The sequence below is a fragment of the Crotalus tigris genome, unplaced genomic scaffold (genome assembly GCF_016545835.1).
Source record: "Crotalus tigris isolate CLP2741 ecotype Arizona unplaced genomic scaffold, ASM1654583v1 scf7180000017771.5222438, whole genome shotgun sequence".
Classification (NCBI taxonomy): domain Eukaryota; kingdom Metazoa; phylum Chordata; class Lepidosauria; order Squamata; family Viperidae; genus Crotalus; species Crotalus tigris.
Window position 1 is genome coordinate 1,738,607 of NW_024096622.1, and position 22,880 is coordinate 1,761,486.

General features: G+C 38.0%; 2 protein-coding genes across 6 annotated transcripts; one reads left to right on the top strand and one right to left on the bottom strand.

Annotated features, from left to right (window-relative positions):
* Positions 1 to 4,147: 4,147 nt before the first annotated feature.
* Positions 4,148 to 7,942, bottom strand: PFN3 (profilin 3). Of its 5 annotated transcripts, none has more exons than XM_039341639.1 (4): positions 7,833 to 7,942; positions 6,739 to 6,829; positions 5,715 to 6,074; positions 4,148 to 4,727 (listed from the first exon to the last, which is right to left on the bottom strand). In XM_039341639.1, the coding sequence occupies exon 4, from the start codon at positions 4,643 to 4,645 to the stop codon at positions 4,232 to 4,234; it is 414 nt and encodes a 137-aa protein (XP_039197573.1). In that variant the 5' UTR covers positions 4,646 to 4,727; positions 5,715 to 6,074; positions 6,739 to 6,829; positions 7,833 to 7,942; the 3' UTR covers positions 4,148 to 4,231. The 5 variants fall into 5 exon arrangements, with proteins under 5 accessions (XP_039197573.1, XP_039197571.1, XP_039197569.1 ...); XM_039341637.1 differs by having other exon boundaries at positions 5,715 to 6,078; XM_039341635.1 differs by lacking the exon at positions 7,833 to 7,942 and adding an exon at positions 7,142 to 7,394 and having other exon boundaries at positions 5,715 to 6,078.
* Positions 7,943 to 7,985: 43 nt separating this feature from the next.
* Positions 7,986 to 21,283, top strand: MTARC2 (mitochondrial amidoxime reducing component 2). The gene is made up of 7 exons (XM_039341633.1): positions 7,986 to 8,381; positions 9,293 to 9,466; positions 13,047 to 13,209; positions 14,974 to 15,114; positions 18,666 to 18,727; positions 18,807 to 18,878; positions 20,535 to 21,283. Exons 1-7 carry the CDS (start codon positions 8,119 to 8,121, stop codon positions 20,656 to 20,658), a joined length of 999 nt encoding a protein of 332 aa, XP_039197567.1. The 5' UTR covers positions 7,986 to 8,118; the 3' UTR covers positions 20,659 to 21,283.
* Positions 21,284 to 22,880: the final 1,597 nt, after the last annotated feature.

Below are 22,880 nucleotides of genomic sequence, written 5' to 3' on the forward strand. Positions count from 1 at the left end.
CCAACATAGAGCTGGGCCATAGAGCTATATGGGCCATAGAGCTATATGGGCCAGAACATTACATATAAACAGAGTTGGGGAAGAGAGGGAAAGGAATGGAAAATAGCAAAAGAGAGATGGGAGACTGTCAGCCCTTTGAGGTAATCCAGATCAGGAAACAGATTCCTCAAGCACACTAGAACTAAACTTTATTGAGATAGAATCTTGCAAATCTGATTGAGATTTTCCTCCTTTTTTTCTTATATCGCAGTGAATCGAAGGAACCAGTTCAAGTCTCTTCCTAATATTTTTCTCTATTTCCAGGATTTAAGGAATGCTTTGCCCTTTTTGTTTTTTGTTAAGTTTCTGAATATTTCTTCTCAAGGCCATCTGCATGACAGAATTATTATGAATAATGATAATTATCTGCACTGTTGCTAAGTATTCTTGTCCAGATGATCTGATTAATCTACCTAGCGTAATAGGAACCTGCTTAATTCATGATCAATTGTGTTCTGGATCAATGCACAAGGTCCTTGTGATATCACACTGCAAACCCTGGCCCTTCCTATATGAGTCCTGATGCCAGCCCCGAGTGCATAAGCCACATAGTTTGTATCGCAAAGCACAATTTGTGATTTTTCACCCATTCCCCCCTTATGGATGCCTATGCTTGCTTTATAAATTTTCCAGGTTATATGTCTGAGAAATAAGACATATTAAAAATACTTTTTTCAAAGTAGAGATCAGTGGTTAAATATTAAGATAGACTGTAGATGGACGTAAATGGAACATAGATTTATAGCCAAGTTCACGATTTTATAACTGGATAACAAGATGCAGCTATTTCTACTGTATTATAACTGAAATTTCTAAAGTGCTCTTCAGCACCCTCTACTGTGAAAAATCCAAATTCTATTGAGAATGAGAAAAATCTTTGAGAAATATTACATAGACTAAGCTGTTACATCAACAAATGTCTTCACTTTCCAATTTCATTGGCTCTGCAGAGTTTACAAAAAATACACCCCAAGCAAAATACATTAAAATATAAAAAAATTTAAAAGAGCGAGTTGAAAAGTTCTATTTTAAGCTTCTTGTTGAAGAGGCCAATTAGTAGGGGCCAATTAGTAGAACCATATTTACCAACCTATTGTTTTTTTTTTTTTTTAAATAATCTTGAGACTATACTCCCTCATTTACTGAACTAGTAAAATGACATTATCCCCATACTGGATTAGAGCCTAGGATCACCATCAAGTCTTCCTCTACATACCAGTCCCTTCATAGCCATTCGCCTGCCATCTCAGGTGTCCTTACCTTCTCCTCCCTTTGTGGTGAGAACTGTGTTTGTCAGTTGGAGTATCTGGATGTCACTGCCTCCTTCCCATACTCTTAACTAAATTATTCTCCAAGCCCCTACTCCAAGAGCTTTGCCAGCCATGCCGTGCCATGCTAAGGCAGGCTACATAGAGCATAACAAAATTAGGATAATACATGGTACAGGCACAGCCAGTGAAGGCCACCTTTAGCCACGCATCTTTTCCTCTGTAATTTTGCACAACCAATTATGCCCTGCTGAAAACGGGTAATACTTGCTAAAAGGACTTCTTAACAACTGCAAGTGAGGCCAGTTATCTTTGCAGAATTGTTTTCTTCTCCAAGTATTTATTACTAATGGCTCTATTTTAATTCTATGATTGGCCAATTATTTGCAGAATAACTGCACTGAGTTCAGCTAAAGTGTATGAGTCACTAAGCTTTTCCCCTAGAGAGAAAAAATGGAAGAATAGATATTTTTATCATTTCCTTTAGTCCCATAAAATAAGATTTCTATTGCCCTGTTCCACTACTTGTATACTGGGGAGGATACATTTTTGTTCATTGTCATTTTCCCTATTTTACTTGCATAGGACTTCTCTCCCCACCCAAATTCCTTGAAAAACAACAAACCTTTCTGAGAACTATACTACTTGAGAGAGGGGGGGAGGGTATAAGTTGTAGAAAATAGTTCTTAAAACTGAAAATTATTGGATGAGAAGTAAAACATTTTCAGAGAAAATGATGATGAAAGAAATTTAGCAAAAAGTAAGTGAAGGACAGTAGCAGATGAACCATATTATACTTAAAATGCAGAAAGAATAGAAATTGAAAGACCAATTTGTGATGCCTGGACAAAAGAAACATGGCAGCGTGAAATAATGGTATAATTCTAATAGAATTTTGTCTTCAGATGGTAAATGTTATATATCTATCGCCTGCTTTTCATTTAAAAATATATATACACAGAATCTACACTATCTCAAAGGTGCTTTTTCAAAAGGCAACTGGACTGTTTTTTCTTAAGAAACCTTTTGCTTCTCATCCAAGAAGCTTTGTTGATTCCGGCAGGATGGGGGGGGGGGAGAAATGGAAGGATTAGTTTTGACAGGGTGGGGGTGGGGGTGGAAGCATCATAGTTTTTTGCAGTCATCTGGTCATTAGCACTCTCCCTGAGAACTCTTGAAGCAACTTGGGGGTTTATCTGTGCCCTCAGGGTCACCTGTATCAAAGTGGAAATGTGGCTGGAGCGATCTTGGAACTGCTGAAAGGACTGCATTGCAGAGAGATAGATGGTGTCTTATCCCTTCCTCTCTGTGGAGAGAGGACTGCTCAACGTTAACATAAATGGACTCTTTTACCCCACCTCTGAAACCAGTAGTCCTTTTTATCCAGAAGGTAGACTTTGCTATCTTCAAAAGAGTGATCTTTGTCTTTCAAATGCAGATGGACTGCTGAAATAAGATCTTGAAAAAGTACCTTTGAAACAGCTATGACCTGGATGGCTGATAATCTCCATAGACATTAAGCAAACATAGCCATCCCAAATAAACAACTACAGTACACTAATAAAAGATTAAACTTTAAAGGATATGCCTGTAAGGCACACCCTTGAATTATAAGGCCGTTTGACTTCATTGGCCCAGCTCATAAAATAATAATAAGTTGTTTAAATAATCTTTAAACAACTGAAATATAGCATTGCAAAGAAGTGGTACTATTTGAGCTGCTAATAGTGAAGTATTCTATCAAAGAAAAGTTTAAAAATGATTCAGACTTCACTTGGCTCTTTTCTTTATGATTTTCTACATTAAAATCTAAAAGCTTTGTTAGCTTATTCATTTTTTTATTTCTCATTTTTTTCTTTAGTTTCTTTCCTATTTGCTTATCAGTTTCTGTTTACTTTTCCTAACTTCCTTTTTTCTATTAATTTGTATTGTTTTTACTTTGCAAAAAATTAGAATCTTTTGAAATCTAAAGCATAATATATTTGATGGCAAAACATGAAATCTAGCTTTTGAAAAGGCTACTCAGCATTTCCTTAAATGCAAACTGACATTTAGAGATGGCCACAATCATCTTTTTGTTGGAGAACATTGAAAAATACTATTGTCTGTATTTTGGAATTGTCCTCTTCTTTCTACAATTTAGGTTGAAATTAACAGGATTGTTGATGTATTTCAATGATCATTAAATCTTGCAGGTTTTCTCTCAATACTTGGGATTTGTCAAGATATCACAGACTCCGGTCTTTGTGGGCAGAAGAGATAACCCAAAGAATTTTTACATCCTTTCCAATTTTTACTTTTTTCTTCTTTTTTTTTTTCAAAAAGCAAAATAAAAAAAAATGTCAAATAGCGATGTAACTCAATAGTTGGGTTACAGTATCACACATAAAGTGAACTCCTGGGGGAAATCAACCATCAGAAGCTGGTCAATCAACTTTCTTAAGGGACTTATTTCTGGTTCCTGGTTGTGTGCCTAACTCAGACCTTTGGATGAGGCTGGAATGATTCTAATTAAAACTTGTGGCCAAATAGCACGTTAGCCATTGGCTCAAACTAATCTTGAATCCAAGCTTCTGGCTCTTCAAGCAAATTCCTGACTCCTTGATGGAGACTATTTGGTATCACCCTAAGACATGTATTCATTCCAATGGGGACTTGTTCAGGATAAAGCATTTTTAAGCATTGTCCCAATTAGTTTGCTGCTTAGTGGTTCATGTATTTTATATTTGGGAAACATTCCTCCCACCTGTATCATCTCTTTGTCCCCCCCCCCTCCAGACAGAGATGGTGATCCAGAGCAATCCCTATCCCACTTCATAGTTAAAGAAATAGGCAAGATGTTCACCAAATGCTTTTATTTCAAGGATCAATACTTTCTCCATGTCCTCCTTTCAGGAGAAAAGTGATTCAGGCAACCACTATATCTAGCTGCCTTTTGCCTTCATGCTTGCTATCATATCATGTACCTTCTTGTTCAGGGCCCCTCCATGGACCCCCTTTTTGCCCATGAGAAAGATAAGAGCTTTGGAAGATTTCCCAATGCAGATGGACCTACTGTCACCACCTTTGGTTCTGGTGTCCATGACAGCATCTTTCTCTACCAGCAAGTTGTCACGGATCACACTGCACTTTTTTCCAGCAATGGTGATCCCAGTTTGTAGGAAAGATCTTCTGTCCTGCCCAGTGATCAGCCCAACTTCCTGAGGAGATATGGCTGCCAACAGACCTCCTGGTTTAGATGCCCATACAGACTTATTGTCAGAATGTCCAACAATTGCTACATCTTCAATATTCTTGTCTTTTAGGACTGTATTGATGTAAGCCTTCCAATCTCCCATGCTGCTTCAGCTCTTGTGGCTTCTTTTATAAGCACCTCTCCTTTGGATCTCAGGATGTGGGATATTTTTTTTCCTGTTAAGCCTAAAAACAAAATCTAGATGTATTAAAAAAAATCCACCTGCTTTTCCCAGGGTATCCCAGCTATGCTCCTGTAATTTCAGGTGATGTTAATAAACCTTCCAAAATATCACTAGGTGGCAACAAAATTCCATATTTTTTTTCTCATAAACAAATTTTAATTTCTCCAGAAACTCAAACGGGCTGATTTCCCCTTTAAAAAAAAAAATCAAAAGAGCAAGAAGCCCCCCCAAAGGAGATCATTTTGCCTCTGCAAAAGTGTAGCTGTTGAAAGATCCCTTCTTTAAAAATACAGCACCCCACCCACCCTTAAAAAACATCTCTGTATCTGTAACATTATATATACTAACTTCATCAAACCAGATTGCAAGACAATTTACAGGAATGTAATAGAATTACTCCAAACTATTTCCTCCACAATTTCCAATAAAGCATAAAATAGCAAGCACAAAGTTAAAATTGAAGCCATTAAAACAATTCCATCATAGCAACGCCTGTAGATAAAACATCATGGATCAAATCCCCACTCAACTATGAAAATGTGCAGCTTAGGTTGTCTTGCAGCTTATAAGGCTTGAAAAAAAGTTAAGTCCTAAAAGAAAGATTAAATGTAGATCTAATAAATTAGGGCTCCATTCCTTTTTTATGTCTTCCCGAACCCATTTGGTAACCAGCAGAACAGCAGAAATTAAGCTGCTCATATGATTATTTAGTGCTATCATACTAAAGCTAACTCCATATGTAATACATCCTGTAGACCAGCTGGGAAGTTACCAAAATAAAATTATTTCAATATAGAAATAGTGGGTGAATCAGCATAGCTATTAAAAGTATTTTAACCACCACCAGTTGGACCCCTAAAAATAACTATGAAGAATAAAAAATAACTATGAAAGTCAACTTTGGTTCAAAACTGTGAATCTTTTCATCTGGGGATGTCTCGTAGAGAACTAGCTGGTTACTGTCTCCTCAAACAAAGGAAAAACTTACTTGCAATACTTCCAGAGGTAACATTAGCTTGATGAGTTCCACCAATTGGGATGGAAAGACTTGAAAAAGATGCTTCTTGGAAAGCAGAAACCTCAAATTCCAGCTCAGGAGTCTGGGCTCATGGAGAGCTGGAGATTAATCTTCTGGGCACTTGAAATCTCAGGTGTCAAAAAGGCAAGCAGAGATCACACCCACTTAGCCAGCCAAAGGCATTCTGAGCTCACAAGCCAATTATTATTGTATTTATGCTTCAATTGTTGCTATGGCCCTCTTTGTGATGTCAGAAGTGTCTTCCCCACTGCATGCAATCCTTTATGACCTCATATCACCAAGGAAAGCAGAAATCTTCCTTCTTTCCAACTGTCTTGAAAGGAACAAAAATATATTTTTTTGTGTTTCATTTTTCCAGAATGCATATAGTATTGCAAGGATGTAGAAACAGGCTTCAGGATTTCAAATGGCTGTCTCAAGTCTTGAGTGTAATCCCCACAGCCCTTCTTAAAATTATTACTGAACTATAATTTTTAATGCAGTAGAATAGTCAAGTCATTGGACAAATGGGAAATAATCCTATTTATTGAATGTATCTGCATTTATGTTAATTACATTTTAAATTTATTGATTTTTAATTAGGTAGATTTTAAAATACTTTAATGGAAGCTGATAGAAACTTAACTGTAAGACAAATATCACCAATAATGGAAATCAGGTTATATTTATTAAAGATTGCAGCTAAATGAGGGAATTAATTTTCTTAGGTTATTTAAAATCATGCTGCAATTGTGCAAAGTAACATTATGCAACATGAAATTATTCTTATGAATATATATTTTGAAATAAATCCTATTTTAAATCAACTGGTTTTAAAACAAACACTAATCCAAGGATAAACTCCATTAATAAAAAAATTAAAACAAACATCATTTGTATGTGCTTGATGGCCAACAATGTCATCATAAAATAAAATGATATCTAGGAAGGAAGGAAGGAAGATACATAGATACACAAACACACACATACATACCATATATACAATATTACTTAAAATTTTGTGAATCCTTTGGAATTTTCAATATTTTTGCATAAATATTACTTCAACTGTGATGAAGCAAGTCCTAAAATTAGATAAAAATAACCCAATTGAGTAAATCAAGAATCAAAAATATGATACTTGTTCATTTATTCATTGAAGAAAACGTTCCCAAACTACGTTTGAGGCAAAAGGGTGAATAGTTCCTCCCCCATGAATGCTGCTGAGCTTCCAAGGTCTATAATATCGTGTCCTGGGGCTGGTTTGTGCAAATCAACAGCTAGATTGTCCAGAGATTAGAACTAAATTATGGCTGCAATCCTGCTTTGTTTGCACATACTCAATAAACACTGTGTCTCTCAAACTTGCTTTTGGCTCACAGAGATCCTGCTTTTACCTAATCTGGTTCATTTTGCCTTCCAGTTAAATGTTAATCTTGTAAATTGATGAATTCTAACCCTAAAAAGGAGAAAGAGAAGAAATATAGTTTTGTGCTAATCTGAACTGCTGCAGAAATATTAAGCCAAACAGCATTGCTGTTTTTAATTACAGTACCATCATTTATGCATGTTTCTTGCAATCAGTTCGTTGTTGAGAAAATGAATTCTGGATGGAAAAGGAGTGGTATGTTGGCAAACCATCAATAGCCAAAAAGAGATTAACAGTCCAGAAAGCCAGCTTGTTTTTCACCTGTCTATGTGGATGCTTTAAACCAGTTGTGGAGAAAATACCTAGATTACATGTCATATAGCTTTGTGTTCACATGAGAAAATGCTGACAGGACCTGGACTCTGATCTAGGCCGCTTTTATGCTACTTTTGAGATTCCCAGGGTGCACACTGCTCCAACATATCCGATTACTGATATGAAGGCAGCTGAAGCATTAAAACCAACCCGTCACGCTTTCGTGCAGAATAGCAGAGTTGGAAGAATCCTTGAAGGTCACTTTCCTTCACTGAACTCATTAGAAATTCAGCGGTCCACTTGCATTCAATTGTTTTCATTTTAAATCCTGGCGCATAATACTTAACGCGGCCCTAGTCTGTCTTCTAGTAAACGACAGGCGTTCCGAGGTTGGCTTTAGGTACCTCATGCCTTAAAAACCCAGATGTGCTCAGAGGCCGGCCAGCCAAGGAGCAACCAAGACACTCCCGTTGAAGAGACCCAGCCACTAATTAAACACGGCCTCTCTTCCCCTCCCTCCATTTCCCCCAATAGGCTTCCTCCGACGAGCGCCAGCCTCGCTCTCCGGCCTCCGGAGTGTTGAAGAGACTGGTAGCTCCGCCTGTCCCAAACGAGCGGCTCTCAAAATCCTCCACACACACCCCCCCCGTTACGGCGCTGTTTCTGCGCGGTTCTGCTGGCGTCGTCGCCATGACGGGCTCCGGTTCGTTTTCGCTGATGAAGCTCGGGCTTAGCCCGCTCTCTGCCTCCGTCGCTCTGGCTGTGCTGATTACGCTGGGAATGACCGTGGCTTGGTACTGGCGATGGAGGAACCGCCGAAGGCCGCTGCGGTTGAAGCAGGTGGGCAGGGTGTCCGGGCTTTTCATCTACCCGATCAAGTCCTGCAAGGGAGTAGCCGTGCAGCAGGCCGAAGTAACGAAGTTGGGGCTCCGGAACGGAGATCTGCGCGACAGGTAGGGGTGCGGGGTCGGGTGAGGATGGGGCCACGAGATAAATATGCCAAGAACTGGCCAAGTCTGTCGTTTTTGTTGGGAAAGGAACAGCTCTTACTGCCTAATGCAGCGTTGTTTCAAGCAAGCTCCTGGCATTACCAATACTTGATGTAGCTGCTCTGCATTTCGGATCACGTTCTCGAACCGGCTGCATCATCAGGCAATACAAGAAATCGCAACCCCTGGTTTAGAAACCTCAGCGGCTGAGTTTTTGTCAGGCATTAATCCAAAAGCCATTAGTTTAAAGGTACCCACATATTTTTCTCTTTTTTCTGGTGTTTGTGCATTAATTAATGGTTCTTCCAGGCAGGGCTTTTGTTGGAACAAATTTGGCAATTTTAGATAAGCTTCTTTCCTTGGTGACCTCTCTGAATTTTCCTGCCACTTCTTGTGTTTCTTTCTTTACCAGGTAAACAAAAATCAGTTAAAATGAATTCTCAAACTCTCACTACTGTGAGTCCCTAAAAATAATATAACCAGGAACCCCAAATAAAACTACTGGTTTCAACGGGGATATGGCTAACCAAGAAAAAAATAAGATGGTTTCATTTTAAGATTAACATTAACATTTCATTTTAAGATTAACATTTAATGTTTGTGACACTAAACCAGGCTGCTAGTTTATTTTGGCAAGGCTGAAGCTGGTTTGCATAGGTGAAATGAGAGCATGTTTTGACAGCACTTCCAGTTTGTGTGCACAAGCACCGCTACTTGAAAACAAACAAATCATTCGTTCATTGGAAACAGAATGGAAATTAATAAAAGGCAATGCTAAATTGGTAGTCTATTGTTCACATTTTAGCATAAGTTACCTTTTGAAAGATAGGTTTGATTTTCAGTATTTAGAATATTTTGATATGTTTTTAACTTAGATATTGGCTTGTGATAAAAGAAGATGGACACATGGTGACTGCTCGACAGGAGCCTCGACTAGTATTGGTCTCTATCACCAATCAAAATGGCTACTTGACTCTGAGTGCTCCAGAAATGAAGGACTGTCAAATTCCAGTCAGATTGTCAACCAAAAATCCAGTACGGAATTGCAGGTGCTTTTTCTTTTATGTTTTTTCAACTTCTTGAGCAACAGGGGAAAAAGTGACTTATATTTAGAAAAAGTACAAAATTAAAACTCTTCCCAGTTCTGCATTTTAAAACCAGTCTAAACTAGTCCCTTCTAAAAAATGCTAGTCATACATATCTTGTACTTTATTTAGTTTGACCTTTGTATTAGTCTTGGGCCAACTGACTTTAATAAACCAATTTAGGATCTATGTCCTTCATGGGAATACCAACAACAGATTGATTCAAAAGTCCAATATAATTAATCTGTTCCTTTAATGTACTTCTCAATTTAACACAGATTACTTAGAGATATTAACAACTGATTAATGCAATTTTAAAGTAAACATTTAAGATAATAATCCACATTTTATTTGGAGCTATTAAGAATGCATAGAAAATCAACACAGAATAACAAAGAGAATCAAATCTTTTAATCAAACTTAACTATTTTTGTCCATTCATAAACTTTCTCCACATAACATTCCTATGGTGCCCTAGTGAATGTAATTTATGATCAGAAGGGCAGGTCACATTATCACTCCTGCCTTTAGTTCTTTACGTTTCAGAAGCAAGATGGATGAGCTTCCCTTTATTATGAGTTGAACTGCTGTAGATTTTCTGGCATGGTGTCTTTCTTTTCCACCCCACCAACAGTTTATCATTTAACTTATGTTTGAATGTTATAAGGATGTAGTTTCCACCCCCTTCTCCAACCCTTATTCATATATACATGCATCATTCATACTAGTCAAAAACATAATGTTACTTTACTTAAAGATTGTTTGGAGAACATTTCTGATAAGGCAGAACCAATGCCTGTGGGGGAATTATGGATCAAATAGGCAGCTGCAAATGAGGTCCCGATTGCAAAATTTTCTCTGGAAGAAGGTGAGATCTGGAGATTGCCGATATGTATTTCAGACAGTTGATTTTTGTGAGTAGGCAGTAGAAACTATCATTTTTGCAACTGACTGCAATCACTGGAAGTTATGAATTCCCTCATATTTTGAGCCATAAATGCAGTCTTTCAGGACTCAAGATTCTACAAACCTCATCCTTTTCATTATTTTGAAATTTTACCTTCATTGCTCCTTTAAGATTGAAAAATCTTGGAAGTCTACTAGTTGCTGTGTGGAATTCTATTCAATCCATTTAAAAAGAAGCAGCATCACATATTTCCAGCTTTGTAAGATCTTTATTTTTTGTAACTTCTTTAATACACGAGGTGATTTCAGAATTGTTTCTGTAAAGCTTTTATAAATGCTAAGGCTTTGTGAAATCAAGTTAGACTTTGAAGTTAATTAGTAAGAGCCTTCTGTGTGGAAAAATCTGTCTTGTTTATATATCACTTGCACAACAATGATAGTAGAACACAAGATGGCTAATTTAAAGAAAATGTTTGGTTTATGGCCTGTGAAGCACTTGAACCTTTTCACTCCTTACTGGAACCAAAAGTTAAAGCAAGATGAAGAATAAAATCCTTCTGATAATAACTGCAGTGGTTTCTAAGGTGGGTTTAACAATTACAGTTTAAAGAAATAGAAATACTGGATCTATAAATGCAATTGGATGATCATTTTTTGATAATTATTTGCTCTGACATCCGTAGTTGAAAGGTTAGTGCTAGCCCACTTGAAAACCATCACAGATCCGCTGTTAAACCCCTTGCAATTTGCCTACCAAGCAAATAGATCAGCAGATGATGCTGTTAATATGGCTCTGCACTACATTCTACAACAGGGCTGTCAAAACTGCCAACCCGCGGTGAAACCACGCCCACCCCATTGCCGACAATAGAAAAAAAGTCACAATACATCGTGACACATCACGTGACATTGCGAGTTTGATACCCCTGTTCTACAACATCTTGAATCTCCAAAGACCTATGCAAGGGTCCTTTTTGTAGATTTAAGTTCGGCATTCAGTTTCATCATTCCAGATATTCTTCTCACTAAACTAAATCAGCTAGCCATGCCTGACCACACCTGTAAGTGGATCATAAGCTTTCTCACAGACAGGAAGCAGCAAGTGAAGCTAGGCAAAATTACATCAGATACCTGTACAATTAGCACAGAGTCCCCCCCCCCACACGGCTGTGTGCTCTCTCCACTTTTCTCTATATACCAATGAATGCATCTCAAAAGATCCCTCTTTTAAAGTACTGAACCTTGCAGATGATACAACAGTGATTGGCTTCATTCGAGACTAACAAATCGGCATACAGATGGGAGGTTGAACAATCTTGAACTGAACACACTCAAAATTGCAGAAATGACAGTAGACTTTAGGAGAAACTCTACCATTCTACAACTTCTTACAATACTAGACAACACAGTATCAATAGCAGAGACCTTCAAGTTTCTAGGTCTATAATATCTCAAGATTTAAAATGGACACCTAATATCAAAAATATAATCAAAAAAGCACAACAAAGAATGTTCTTCCTGTGCCAATCAGAAAACTCAGACTGCCCAAGGAGCTGCTGTACAGTTCTACAAAGGAATTATTGAGTCTGTCATTTGCACCTCTATATCTGTCTGGTTTGGAACTGCAGTGAAACAAGACAGACACAGATTTCACCGAATAGTTAGAACTGCAGAAAAAGCAATTGCGACCAGCTTGCCTTCCATTGAGGACCTGTATACTGCGTGAGCAAAAAAGAGAGCTGTGAAAATATCTACAGACTTCTCACATCCTGGATATAAACTGTTTCAACTTCTTCCCTCAAGATGATGCTACAGGGCATTGCACACCAGAACAACTAGACATAAGGACAGGTTTTTTTCCCCATGCCGTCACTCTGCTTAACAACTAGTTCCTACAACACTGTCAAAATACTTAGTAAAGCTGTATTACTATGATATTCCTCATCTTTCCTATTACCTATCCTTATCTTCTTAACGACTATAATTTTGCTGCTTGTATCTCACAATTTGTATTGGGTTTTTTGTACCCTAGTATGATTTATGTTGTTTGCTTAGCTAGTACTCAATGACTATCACTAACTGCTGCATCTTATGTTGTATTTCACGATTTACGATGAACGTATTTTCATGTTATATATGATAATGATTATCACTATTACTTGTATGTACATTGAGAGCTTATGCACTGGAAACAAACTCCTTGTGTGTCCAACCATACTTGGCCAATAAAGAATTCTAATCATCTAAAAATTGAAAAAGATATTGTGGACTACCTTTTTAAACTGAAATATAGTTAGACGAGAGAGTGGACTTATATCTGCTGTTCCAAAATCATTAAGTTAAAACAACCAGGATGAGAACCAGCAGGTAAAACTTAAGGAAGGAGGTTTAGATTAGACATTAGGAGGAACTTTCTGACTGTATGAACAGCCAGCCAGTGGAAATGTGGCTACTCTTTGTTAGAGGTCTTCTGATAGAAATTGGATGGTCATCTTTCAGAGAATCTCTAGTAAAACCTGCACTGAGCAGGCAGTTGGACTAATTTACATATGTGATCACTTTCATCTCCATGATTCTATTAAATGTAATCGTAGTGTCTAGCAGAGATCTTATTTAATGTCTTTCACAATTCTTTTAGGCTATTTGGCTTTGATGTTCAAGGCAGAGATTGTGGAGAAGATGTCGCTCAATGGATTACATCCTACCTAAAGTCAGAACCATACCGCTTGGTTTGTTTTGAACCAAATATGGTTCCAAGGAATTCAAAAGATTTAATGCAACCTTTTCTTCCCACTGATAAGGTGAGCTTTGTGCTTGCAATGATCTGTGGTGCATGTTTCACTTACAGACGTGATTACTTTTTCTTAATAGAATAGGAATAGAACTAGAACTAGAAGAGAACAGAATAATAACTTTATTGTCACTTTGAATGTACACTAATCGGCATACATTAAAATGAAATTTTGTTGCATACAGCTCTCAAAAGGTTACCACCTCTGATATTTACTATATAAATATGACAAAAATAAATAAATACAAAACTATGCATATACCCACTTATATTATATGACACAGAGAAACAACAGTCTAGTTCGGGTTATGTATACATGTGCATGACGATAAAAATGAATCTTGCGAGTTTACCTGATGGATGCCATAGGGAACAAACCTATTATAGAATCGGGTAGTCCTGCTAGAAATACTTCTAAATGTCCTCCCAGAGGGGAGCAACAGAAACAGACCGTAAAGTGGGTGTGTGGGGTTTCTAATAATGCTTTCAGCTCTAAGCACATAGCGCTTAAAGCAGCATCCTGAATACCAGGGAGTGAGCTTCCTATGATTTATTTATTTATTTATTTATGAGACTTATATACCGCTTTAAGTGTAAGCACTCTCTAAGCGGTGTACACCAGTAAGCAATGTATATATATATTTACATTGCCCCCAACAATCTGGGTCCTCATTTTACCTACTCCGGAAGGATGGAAGGCTGAGTCAACCTTGAGCCGGTGAGATTTGAACCACTGACCTGCTGAACACAGTCAGCTAAAGTGGCCTGCAGTACTGCACTCTAACTGCTGCGCCACCTCGGCTGATCTCGGCTGTCCTTAACATTCTCTGTATGGATCTCCTATCTGAAGCACTGCTGCCACCAAACCAGACAGTGATGCAGTTTATTAAAATGTTTTCAATCATGCCTCTGTAAAAAGTGGCCAGGACAGAAAGAGAAAGATTTTTTCTCTTCATCTGACGCAGGAAATGCAGACGGTGGTTTGCAGGCTTCAATAAGGATGACGGGTGGAGAGACCAATAATGTACACACATACATCTTTGCATAGGAATGGCAATTGGTACTAAAAGACAACTATAATGGAAAAGTGTCACTGTGTGGGAGATCGCTTTGCAAGGAGAGCCGCCTTGATAATCAGTTTCCAAGTGGTGACTGGCTGGGTCCTTTTTTTTTCTAAAACCTAAATAGATTTGATTATCATGTGACAAATATACTTTTTCTTCAGTAAATGGCTGTAGTCAGATATTTTAACACGTAGTTAAATAAGTCTACCTGATATCACAAGTAGTCCTTGGTTATCAGTGGCAATTGGGATTGGAATTGGCATTGCTAAATAATACAGTTATAAACCACAATGTCATATGACTATGCTGCTTAGTGATGGGAGTTCTGATTGTCATTAAGCAAGGACCTCACATGATAGCAACATCTGACTTCCTGCCGGCTTCCCCATTGATTTTGCTTATGGGAAGCTGACAGGGAACATTGGAAATTGCAGTCGTGACCATGGCTCATTGTGACATAATCTTAAGCCACTTGTTAAATGCCTGGACCATGCGGATGCTGCAGCAGCAGGAACTCCAAGGACTGACCTTAACTACCATTTGTTCAAAGCTGTCATAAGCTTGAATGATTGTTAAACAAGTGGTTGTTAAACAAAGACCCACCTGGACAGACAATTAGGATTGCTTCCTTTTGTGCTACAGATTGACCCTCTCTCTGTATTTTATGTAGATGTTTTCACATTGTTCATTTATGGAATATACTTCTCTAGATTGCCTATTCTGACTGTAGCCCTGTCATGCTCATCTCTGAAGCTTCTTTGGAAGAGCTTAATTCCAGATTGGAGAAGAAAGTTCAAATACACAACTTCAGGCCAAGCATTTTGGTGACTGGCTGTGGTCCTCATGAGGAGGTAAGCTTGGACATAATTTTTTAGTTCACTTATAGAATAATTTTGCATTTACATATGCATGTTACTGTTTAATGAAACTTTTTAAACTAGTATCTCTCATATAAGTTAGCCAGGAAGTTGGCTGGAAGTCTAGAAAATGAACATAAGATAGTTAATACATTGGTGAAAAGTTCATGTTATTTCCAATTATCTTTGCAGGGAAGAAAGCTTTTTTTCTTTAGTATATTCCTAAATTTATAGAAGAGGGGAGGCTATCTAGTGTGGGTAAAAGTAATAATGTTAACCAGTGCTGAACAGAATATTTGTAAAATCATTTTCTTCAACAAAAAGTTCTGATGTCAAGTTCTGGCAAGTAGAAATAACAATCTGCTCTTTATTTGGTCACAATGGATATCTAGACTAAAGGTGAAATCAAATCTAAAACTCAGTGGTAAAGCATAAACTGCATGATGAAGCTATGCAGTATCTAATTTATTTACACTGAATAATAGGACTTAAAAATACACAAAGTATCCTTTTTTGGGGGAAACCAAAGAACTTGTGAGGCAAGCTAGAGTTCCTGGACTCCAAAGCTTTAGATTAGGTTAAAGGTTAGTTTTCGTAAGTAGTATTCATTCCAAAAATTATGTTGTCATTCTAATATGTAGCAGAAATGAGCATTTGGAGAAATTACTACAGTATTATTGGTGAGATTCTTATATCAGCTAGGCAGTGTTTATCATACTGAGTTTTATTTCTTTCCCTCACACACATATAGATGGGTAGTTTTAAAGTTTGCTTCTTTGCTGGCAGACTTGCAGAAGTCTTCTGATCCAGCATGATGATCTTCTGGTTCCTTTCTCTTCCCAATGCCCTTCATCAAAATCATCTCTGGAAGGTTAGGACAGCAGTCCCCAAACTTTCCAGTTTGGCAGCCCAGTGTGGGGGGGAGGGGATGGTTCTGTGTGAGTGGCAGTAGTGGGCTGCGGCCCAGCAGTAGGGGACCCCTGAGTTAGGACACTTCCTGAAAATTGGGGAGTTGGTGCAGGCGATTGAAAAAGATAGGAATTGTCCCCATAAAAGAAAAACAAGAAATTCAAGAAGAAACCAACATAACTGCACAAAGATCTCTCTGACAAACTGAAAGACAGAAAGGACAAATACAAAAAATGGAAAGAGGGGCACATAACTAAGACCGATTATCAGCAGATAGCCAGAACATGCAAGGATGAAGTCAGGAAAGCAAAGGTTCAGAACAAACAAAGACTTGCAACAGAAATCATGGATAATAAAAAAAAGTTTCTTCCAACATATTAACAACAAGAAAAAAGTCAAGGAAACTGTAGGTCCACTAAAGAGAAGATGGCAAGGAAATAACAGGCAACGGAGAAAGCAGAGCTGCTTAACTCATACTTTGTGTCAGTCTTCACACAAAAAGAAACTATAGCCCAATATACCAAAAAAACCCACTGCAAAAGACAAATTAGAAACAAAAATTAAAATAAGCAAGAAAATGGTAAGAGAACACTTATACGACCTTGACAAATATAAATCACCGGGACACAACAGATTACATCCCAGAGTTCTAAAAGAGCTGGCAGATGTTATCCTAGAACCATTGCACCACATCTTTCATAAATCCTAGAGCACTGGGAAAGTACCTGAGGATTGGAAAAAGGCTGATGTGGTTCCCATCTTCAAGAAAGTAAAAAAAACCAGACCTAGGAAACTACAGACCAATCAGTTTAACATCAATACCTAAGAAGATCCTAGAAAAGATAATCAAAAAATAGATCCGCAAACAAATAGAAGCAAACCAAGTTATAACTAGTAGCCAGCACGGGTTTGTTAAAACAGATCATGCCAAACCAATCTTATTTAATTCTTTGACAAAGTGACTAAACTAATAGACTAGTGAAATACTGTGGACATAGTGTACTTAAACTTCAGTAAGGCATTTGATAAAGTAGACCACAACCTACTCCTTAGTAAGCTAGAAAAAGCTGGAACAGACAACATCACCACCAGACTGGCAAACTGTACTCAAAGAATAGTCCTCAATGGCACTACATCCACATGGAGAGAAGTAAGCAGTAGAGTATCACAGGGTTCCATCTTAAGCCCAGTACTCTTCAATATCTTCATCAATGACTTAGATGAGAGAATTTAAGGGGAACTCATCAAATTTGCAGATGACATCAAACTAGCAGGAGTAGCCAACCCACCAGAAGATAAACTCAGGATCCAATAGTATCTTGACAAACTTGAACAATGGGCCCTATCCAACAAAATGAATTTCAATGAAGAGAAAAGCAAAGTTTTACATTTAGTTTTACATTTACATTTGATTACATTTAATCAAAGGTATAAGTACAGATTGGGCAAGACCTGGCTTAAAAACAGTAACTGTGAAAGGGACCTTGGAGTCCTATTGGATGATCATTTAACCATGAGCCAGCAGTGTGCAGCAGCAGCCAAAAAAGCCAATACAATCCTGGGTTGTATAAACAGAAGCATAAAATCAAGATCACATGAGCTATTAGTACTGCTTTATAAAACCCTAGTAAGATCACACCTGGAATACTGCAGCCAATTTTGGTCACCATATCATAAAAAAGATGTTGAGAGTTTGGAAAAAATTCAGAGAAGAGCAACTAAGATAATCAAAGGCCTGGCGACTAAAACATACGAAGAACGGCTGCAGGACTTAGGTTTGGCTAGTCTAAAGAAAAGAAAAAAATAGCAGTATTCCAGTATTTGAGGGGCTGCCACAAGGCAGAGGGGGCTAGGTTGTTCACCAGAGCACCAGAGGGAAGGACGAGAAACAATGGTTGGAAACTGACCAAAGAGAGAAGCAACCTAGAATTAAGGAGAAACTCTTTGACAGTGAGGACAATTAACCAGTGGAACAGCTTGCCTCCAGAAATCGTGGGTGCTCCATCACTGGAGATTTTTAAAAAGAGGCTAGAGAGACACTTGTCTGAGATAGTATAAGTTCTCCTGCTTGAGTGGGGGGGCTGGACTAGAAGACCTGCAACGTCCCTTCCTATTCTATTCTATTCTATTCTATTCTATTCTATTCTATTCTATTCTATTCTATTCTATTCTATTCTATTCTATTCCTATTCCTATTCCTATTCCTATTCCTATTCCTTTATATTCTGTTCTAGGGAATTTTCCCAATAAAATTGCCTCAAATAGGCAAGCAAAAGCCATTTATCAAAACAGAATTTCAGGTTGTGTAAATAGCAATGCTTGACTAATGTTTTGCAGATACAAGTGTAAGTAGCTATAATGTGCAGACATTAAGTTACTACCATGTGAATCATTTTATTTTCAGCCTTTATGTAAAATTGATGTTCTATAAAATTGAATAGTTAAAACTCAGTAGGGAACATAATCTGAACCTTGTCTATGACAGGCATCACTTAGAAATATTATTCTTTTCTTTTATTAGTTTCTTCTATAACATTTACACTCATGTCAGAATGCTCATAATCAAAATTCATTTGAGCACATTGAATTGCCTTGGATGATAAGAAATAAAATACCAAACCATTATATTTTTATAGGACACCTGGAATGATATTATAATTGGAAGTGTACAAATGAGAGGGGCAGTGGCCTGTCCCAGGTATGCATTTTTTGTTACGTATTTTATAGCCAAAAATAATTTAAGGCTGTTGTTACCTCATTCAACTTTCTCATTGTAGGTGTATTCTTACAACGGTTGATCCAGATACTGGCATCATAGACAGAAAAGAACCTCTTAATACTTTGAAAAGGTAATAAAATATTTTGACATCTCCAATACAATTGACGAGAGCCAGTTTGGTGTAAAGGTATTAGGCTAGAAACTGGGAGACTGTGAATTCTAGTCCCATCTTAGGCACAAAGCAGTTGGGTGATCTTGGTCCAGTCATACACTCTCAGCCCTAGAATGGAAACAATGGCAAACCAATTCCAAAGATGTTGAAAAAAACCCTCCCCCACTGTGTGGGGGTTTCTCCAGGCAGTTGCCGTGTGTGCGTGCGCGTACACACATACATTATGTGCATGATTGTGTTTTTTTCAAATGTGGCAATTATCTTTGCACATTTTGGAGGGCTAGAATTTAATTGAGAACAGCCTTCCACAACCTGGTACCCTCCAGATGAGATGAGACTTCAGCTGAAAGTTACATTCCCAGTGTGTCTAGAGCAGGGGTAGGCAACCCAAAACACTCAAAGAGCCACTTGGACCCGTTTCCCACCAAAAACAAAACACCGGGAGCCGCAAAACCCTTTTGATATCTAAAATGAAGATAACACTGCATATATCCTTTTTTACCTTTATTATAGGTGTGTGTGTGTGTGCGCGCGCGTGTGTGTGTTTGTATGTATGTATGTGTGTGTGTACACACACACACACACACACACTAAAAAAAAAAAGTAAAAATATGACTCTTGGGAATATCCATACTATTAAAACAATGATCACCAAGAGAATGCTTTAAGAGAATAAAATTACATACACACACAGGTAAAAAAAAGGATATATGCAGTGTTATCTTCATTTTAGATGTCAAAAGGGTCTCTCTCTGTCTCTCTCCCTCCTCCCTCTCTATCTGCCCTTGGTCTGCCACTCCTCTTCCCCCACTCTCTCTCTCTCTCTCTCTCTCTCTCTCTCTCCCTCCCTCCCTCCCTCCCTCCCTCCCTCTCTCTCTCTCTCTCTTTCTCCCCTCCCTCCTATCTGCTGCTCACCTGGCAAGCTTCAAGCTATTGTCCAACAAGATCAGGGGTAAGCAACCTCGTCTCTTTCATGACTCATGGACTTCAACTCCCAGAATTCCTGAGTCAGCCTACCTGGGCTAGCTAGCTCTCTCCTGCCCTTCCTGCTTCCTGCAGAGACGCAGCAAAGGGAGGAGCTCCGCCCAGAAAGCTTTTCAGCTCCTCGGAGAACACTGTGAGTACACTCTGTTTTACACATACACACACACAAAAACACAAACACACACACAGAGAGAGAGAGAGAGAGAGAGAAGCAGGGAAGTGCAATTGCCTCTCTCTGTCTCTATCTCTCTCTGCAAAGGCAGAGGAGGCTGGGAGCCAGAGAGGAAGGCTCAAAGAGCCGCATGCGGCTCCGGAGCCGCAGGTTGCTGACCTGTGGTCTAGAGGAACCAGGTTGGAGAAGCTGGAGCAAATGCAATAGCAAAATTGCCTTTTTTGTGAATTTTTGCTACCACAGACTCCATTAATAAAATTAGGTACTTCATAAATGAAGGCAAATATACGTGTCCCAGGATAGGTAGGTAGTTCATCTTCAGTGTTACAGTTGTCTTACTTAGTTTTCCTCTTTAATGTGTTTGTTAGCTTCTTATAATAAAATATCTGCTTATTTGAAAACAGTTTAGTTAACTGTTTTATATGTAATTCATTATGATCTTATTTTTTTCCTAATAGTTACCGTTTGTGTGAGCCTTCTGAAAAGCATATATACAAATCAAGCCCTTTGTTTGGGTGGTACTTTGGAGTTGATAAAACAGGAACGCTTAAGGTTGGAGATCATATTTACAAGATAATGTGATAGAAATATCTCAAATGGAAATGCATTTTTGATATCTTTTAAATATCTTTTTTGAAGGTGAATGTCTTTCTAATGAAAATTTTCTATCTTTCATCTACGAATACTTTCTGTAACATGTTAAATGCAATTGTATTGGTTATAAATATTTTCTGCTTTTTAGAATTGAATCAAAAACAGTCAGAATTCACCTTTATATGGTAATTAATACATAATGATTATGGAAAGCTTGTGAGAGATAAAACGAAGTATGAGCCATCAATGTGATGTGCTGCAAAGAAGGCAAATGCAATTTTAGACTACATCAAGCTGAAATATAATTTCCAAATCATGAGATATATAATCAATCCACTCTATTTCTTTTGTGGCTCAGTGCTGTAATTGAGCAGCACACTTTAAAGGTTTCGGAGAAGTTTAAACAGGTTCAGAGAAAGTTAGCAAAGATGATCGTGGGATAAGAAGCTAAGATTTTGAGGAGAGGCTGAAGCAGGTGGGCGTGATTACCTTGAGAAAAGATGGTTGAGGGGGCTATAATAACTGTTCATATAACTGAAAGGATGTCATATGGAAGAAGGTTAAGACATTTAACTCTCTTACTAGTGGATTTAATTAAATGCAGGGTGGATAATAATTTTTTTATTTAAATCAGATTTTTTTGATTTTTATCAAATTTATTTTAATAAAATGCTTTTGGAGTAAAAATCTATCTAAATATAGTTTTCTATTTAAGATACATTCAGCATGAAATGGAGCTTAGTTATGTAGCACGAGGCTGTACGTTCTGCAATATTTACATTTTTGGTAAACTCATTCAGTGAATCCAAGCTCTGCCTTGATGCATTCACACAATTTCACAGTAACCATGAGATAAACCATAAAACAAAGTTCAGGAATATTCCTTTATCCCATTGTTTTGCAAATCTATGTACATTACAAACTGTATGATTGCTTGAAGAGAAATGCATCTATACCAGGCTCTAAGTCAGCGGTTCTCAACCTATAGGTCGCGACCCCATTTGGGGTCGATCGACCATTTTTTGGGGGTCGCCAAAGGCGATCCGCCATTTTCCCCCCTCGGGGCGGCGCCGCGCATGCGCGCCGTGCATGGGGGCGGCGGCACGCATGCGCGCCGCACGTTTGTGTGATGGGGGTCGCCGTCACACAAACGTTGAGAACCACTGCTCTACGTGTTTTAGTTAAATAAAAGAATTTGAGTAGTTTTCCAACTATGTGTGATTAACCTATTAACCAAAAATTGGTTGCAATATTGCTGTTTTACTAACTTGACAGCTTATTATTCTAAGTAGGAAACCTTCATTTTGTTTGCAAATAGTATTAAAGATTCTAACTACCAGCAAGAACGAGCACCTGTCATTTCAGATCCATCATGGCAGTGCCTGTTAGCGGGCATCCACTCACCTGCTGCCCGCCACGTGCCTCACCTTCTTGTGTCACTGGCGCATCACCAGCTGTCCCATTAAAGTGAATGGGACTGTCGGTGAGTCAGCAGCGAGTCAGAAGGAACCGCTGTGGGACAGAGATGACAGTTGCTCTTTAAAAATTATGGTTTAAATCGAGTTGATTTAAATCAAGCCTTTTTACCAGTGATTTATATCATGATTTAAATTGTGATTTAGATCAACTTGATTTAAATTAAATCCACCCTGATTAAATAGTAACTGATTTAGGTTATAGAGGGGCAGGTTCCCATTAAGTGTCATAAACACATTCCTAGGTGGCTCTACTGTTATTGACATCTGCTGCCTTCTCTTAACTTTAATCATGGTTTTTAAAATTTTCTCGGTAATTATTTTTTTATATGGTACTGTTTTATAGTTTTATTGCTAATTGTTTATTGTGAGATGGGTAGCTATATGAATTTGATGAATAAATGAATGAATGAATCAATCAATCAATCAAACAATGAATACTAGTTTTGACAGTGGAACCAGTGAAATGAGAAATGGTGGGGCTCTCTCATCTGCCTGATATGTTCATGCAGAGGGCCAACAGTCTGAGACGGTTTATTTTGGATTCCAGCACCAGACAGGGGTTTGGACTTAATAGCCTAAATGGTTTCTTTTAACTCTGTAATTTTAAGTTCCTAATTCTTCACTGTCAATCCATATTTTTATAGATCTTATTCCAACTACTTGGAACTAAGTTGCATTGATTTCAATATGATTTTGCTATAATATGATAATGTCAAATTTGGAGTAGCCTCA

Coding starts and splice junctions, on each gene's coding strand:
- MTARC2 (XM_039341633.1), top strand. CDS start 8,119: ATGACGGGCTCCGGTTCGTTTTCGCTGATGAAGCTCGGGCTTAGCCCG. Junction 9,467..13,046: donor AATCCAGTACGGAATTGCAG/GTGCTTTTTCTT, acceptor CAATTCTTTTAG/GCTATTTGGCTTTGATGTTC. Junction 13,210..14,973: donor CTTTTCTTCCCACTGATAAG/GTGAGCTTTGTG, acceptor ATACTTCTCTAG/ATTGCCTATTCTGACTGTAG.
- PFN3 (XM_039341639.1), bottom strand. CDS start 4,645: ATGGGAGATTGGAAGGCTTACATCAATACAGTCCTAAAAGACAAGAAT.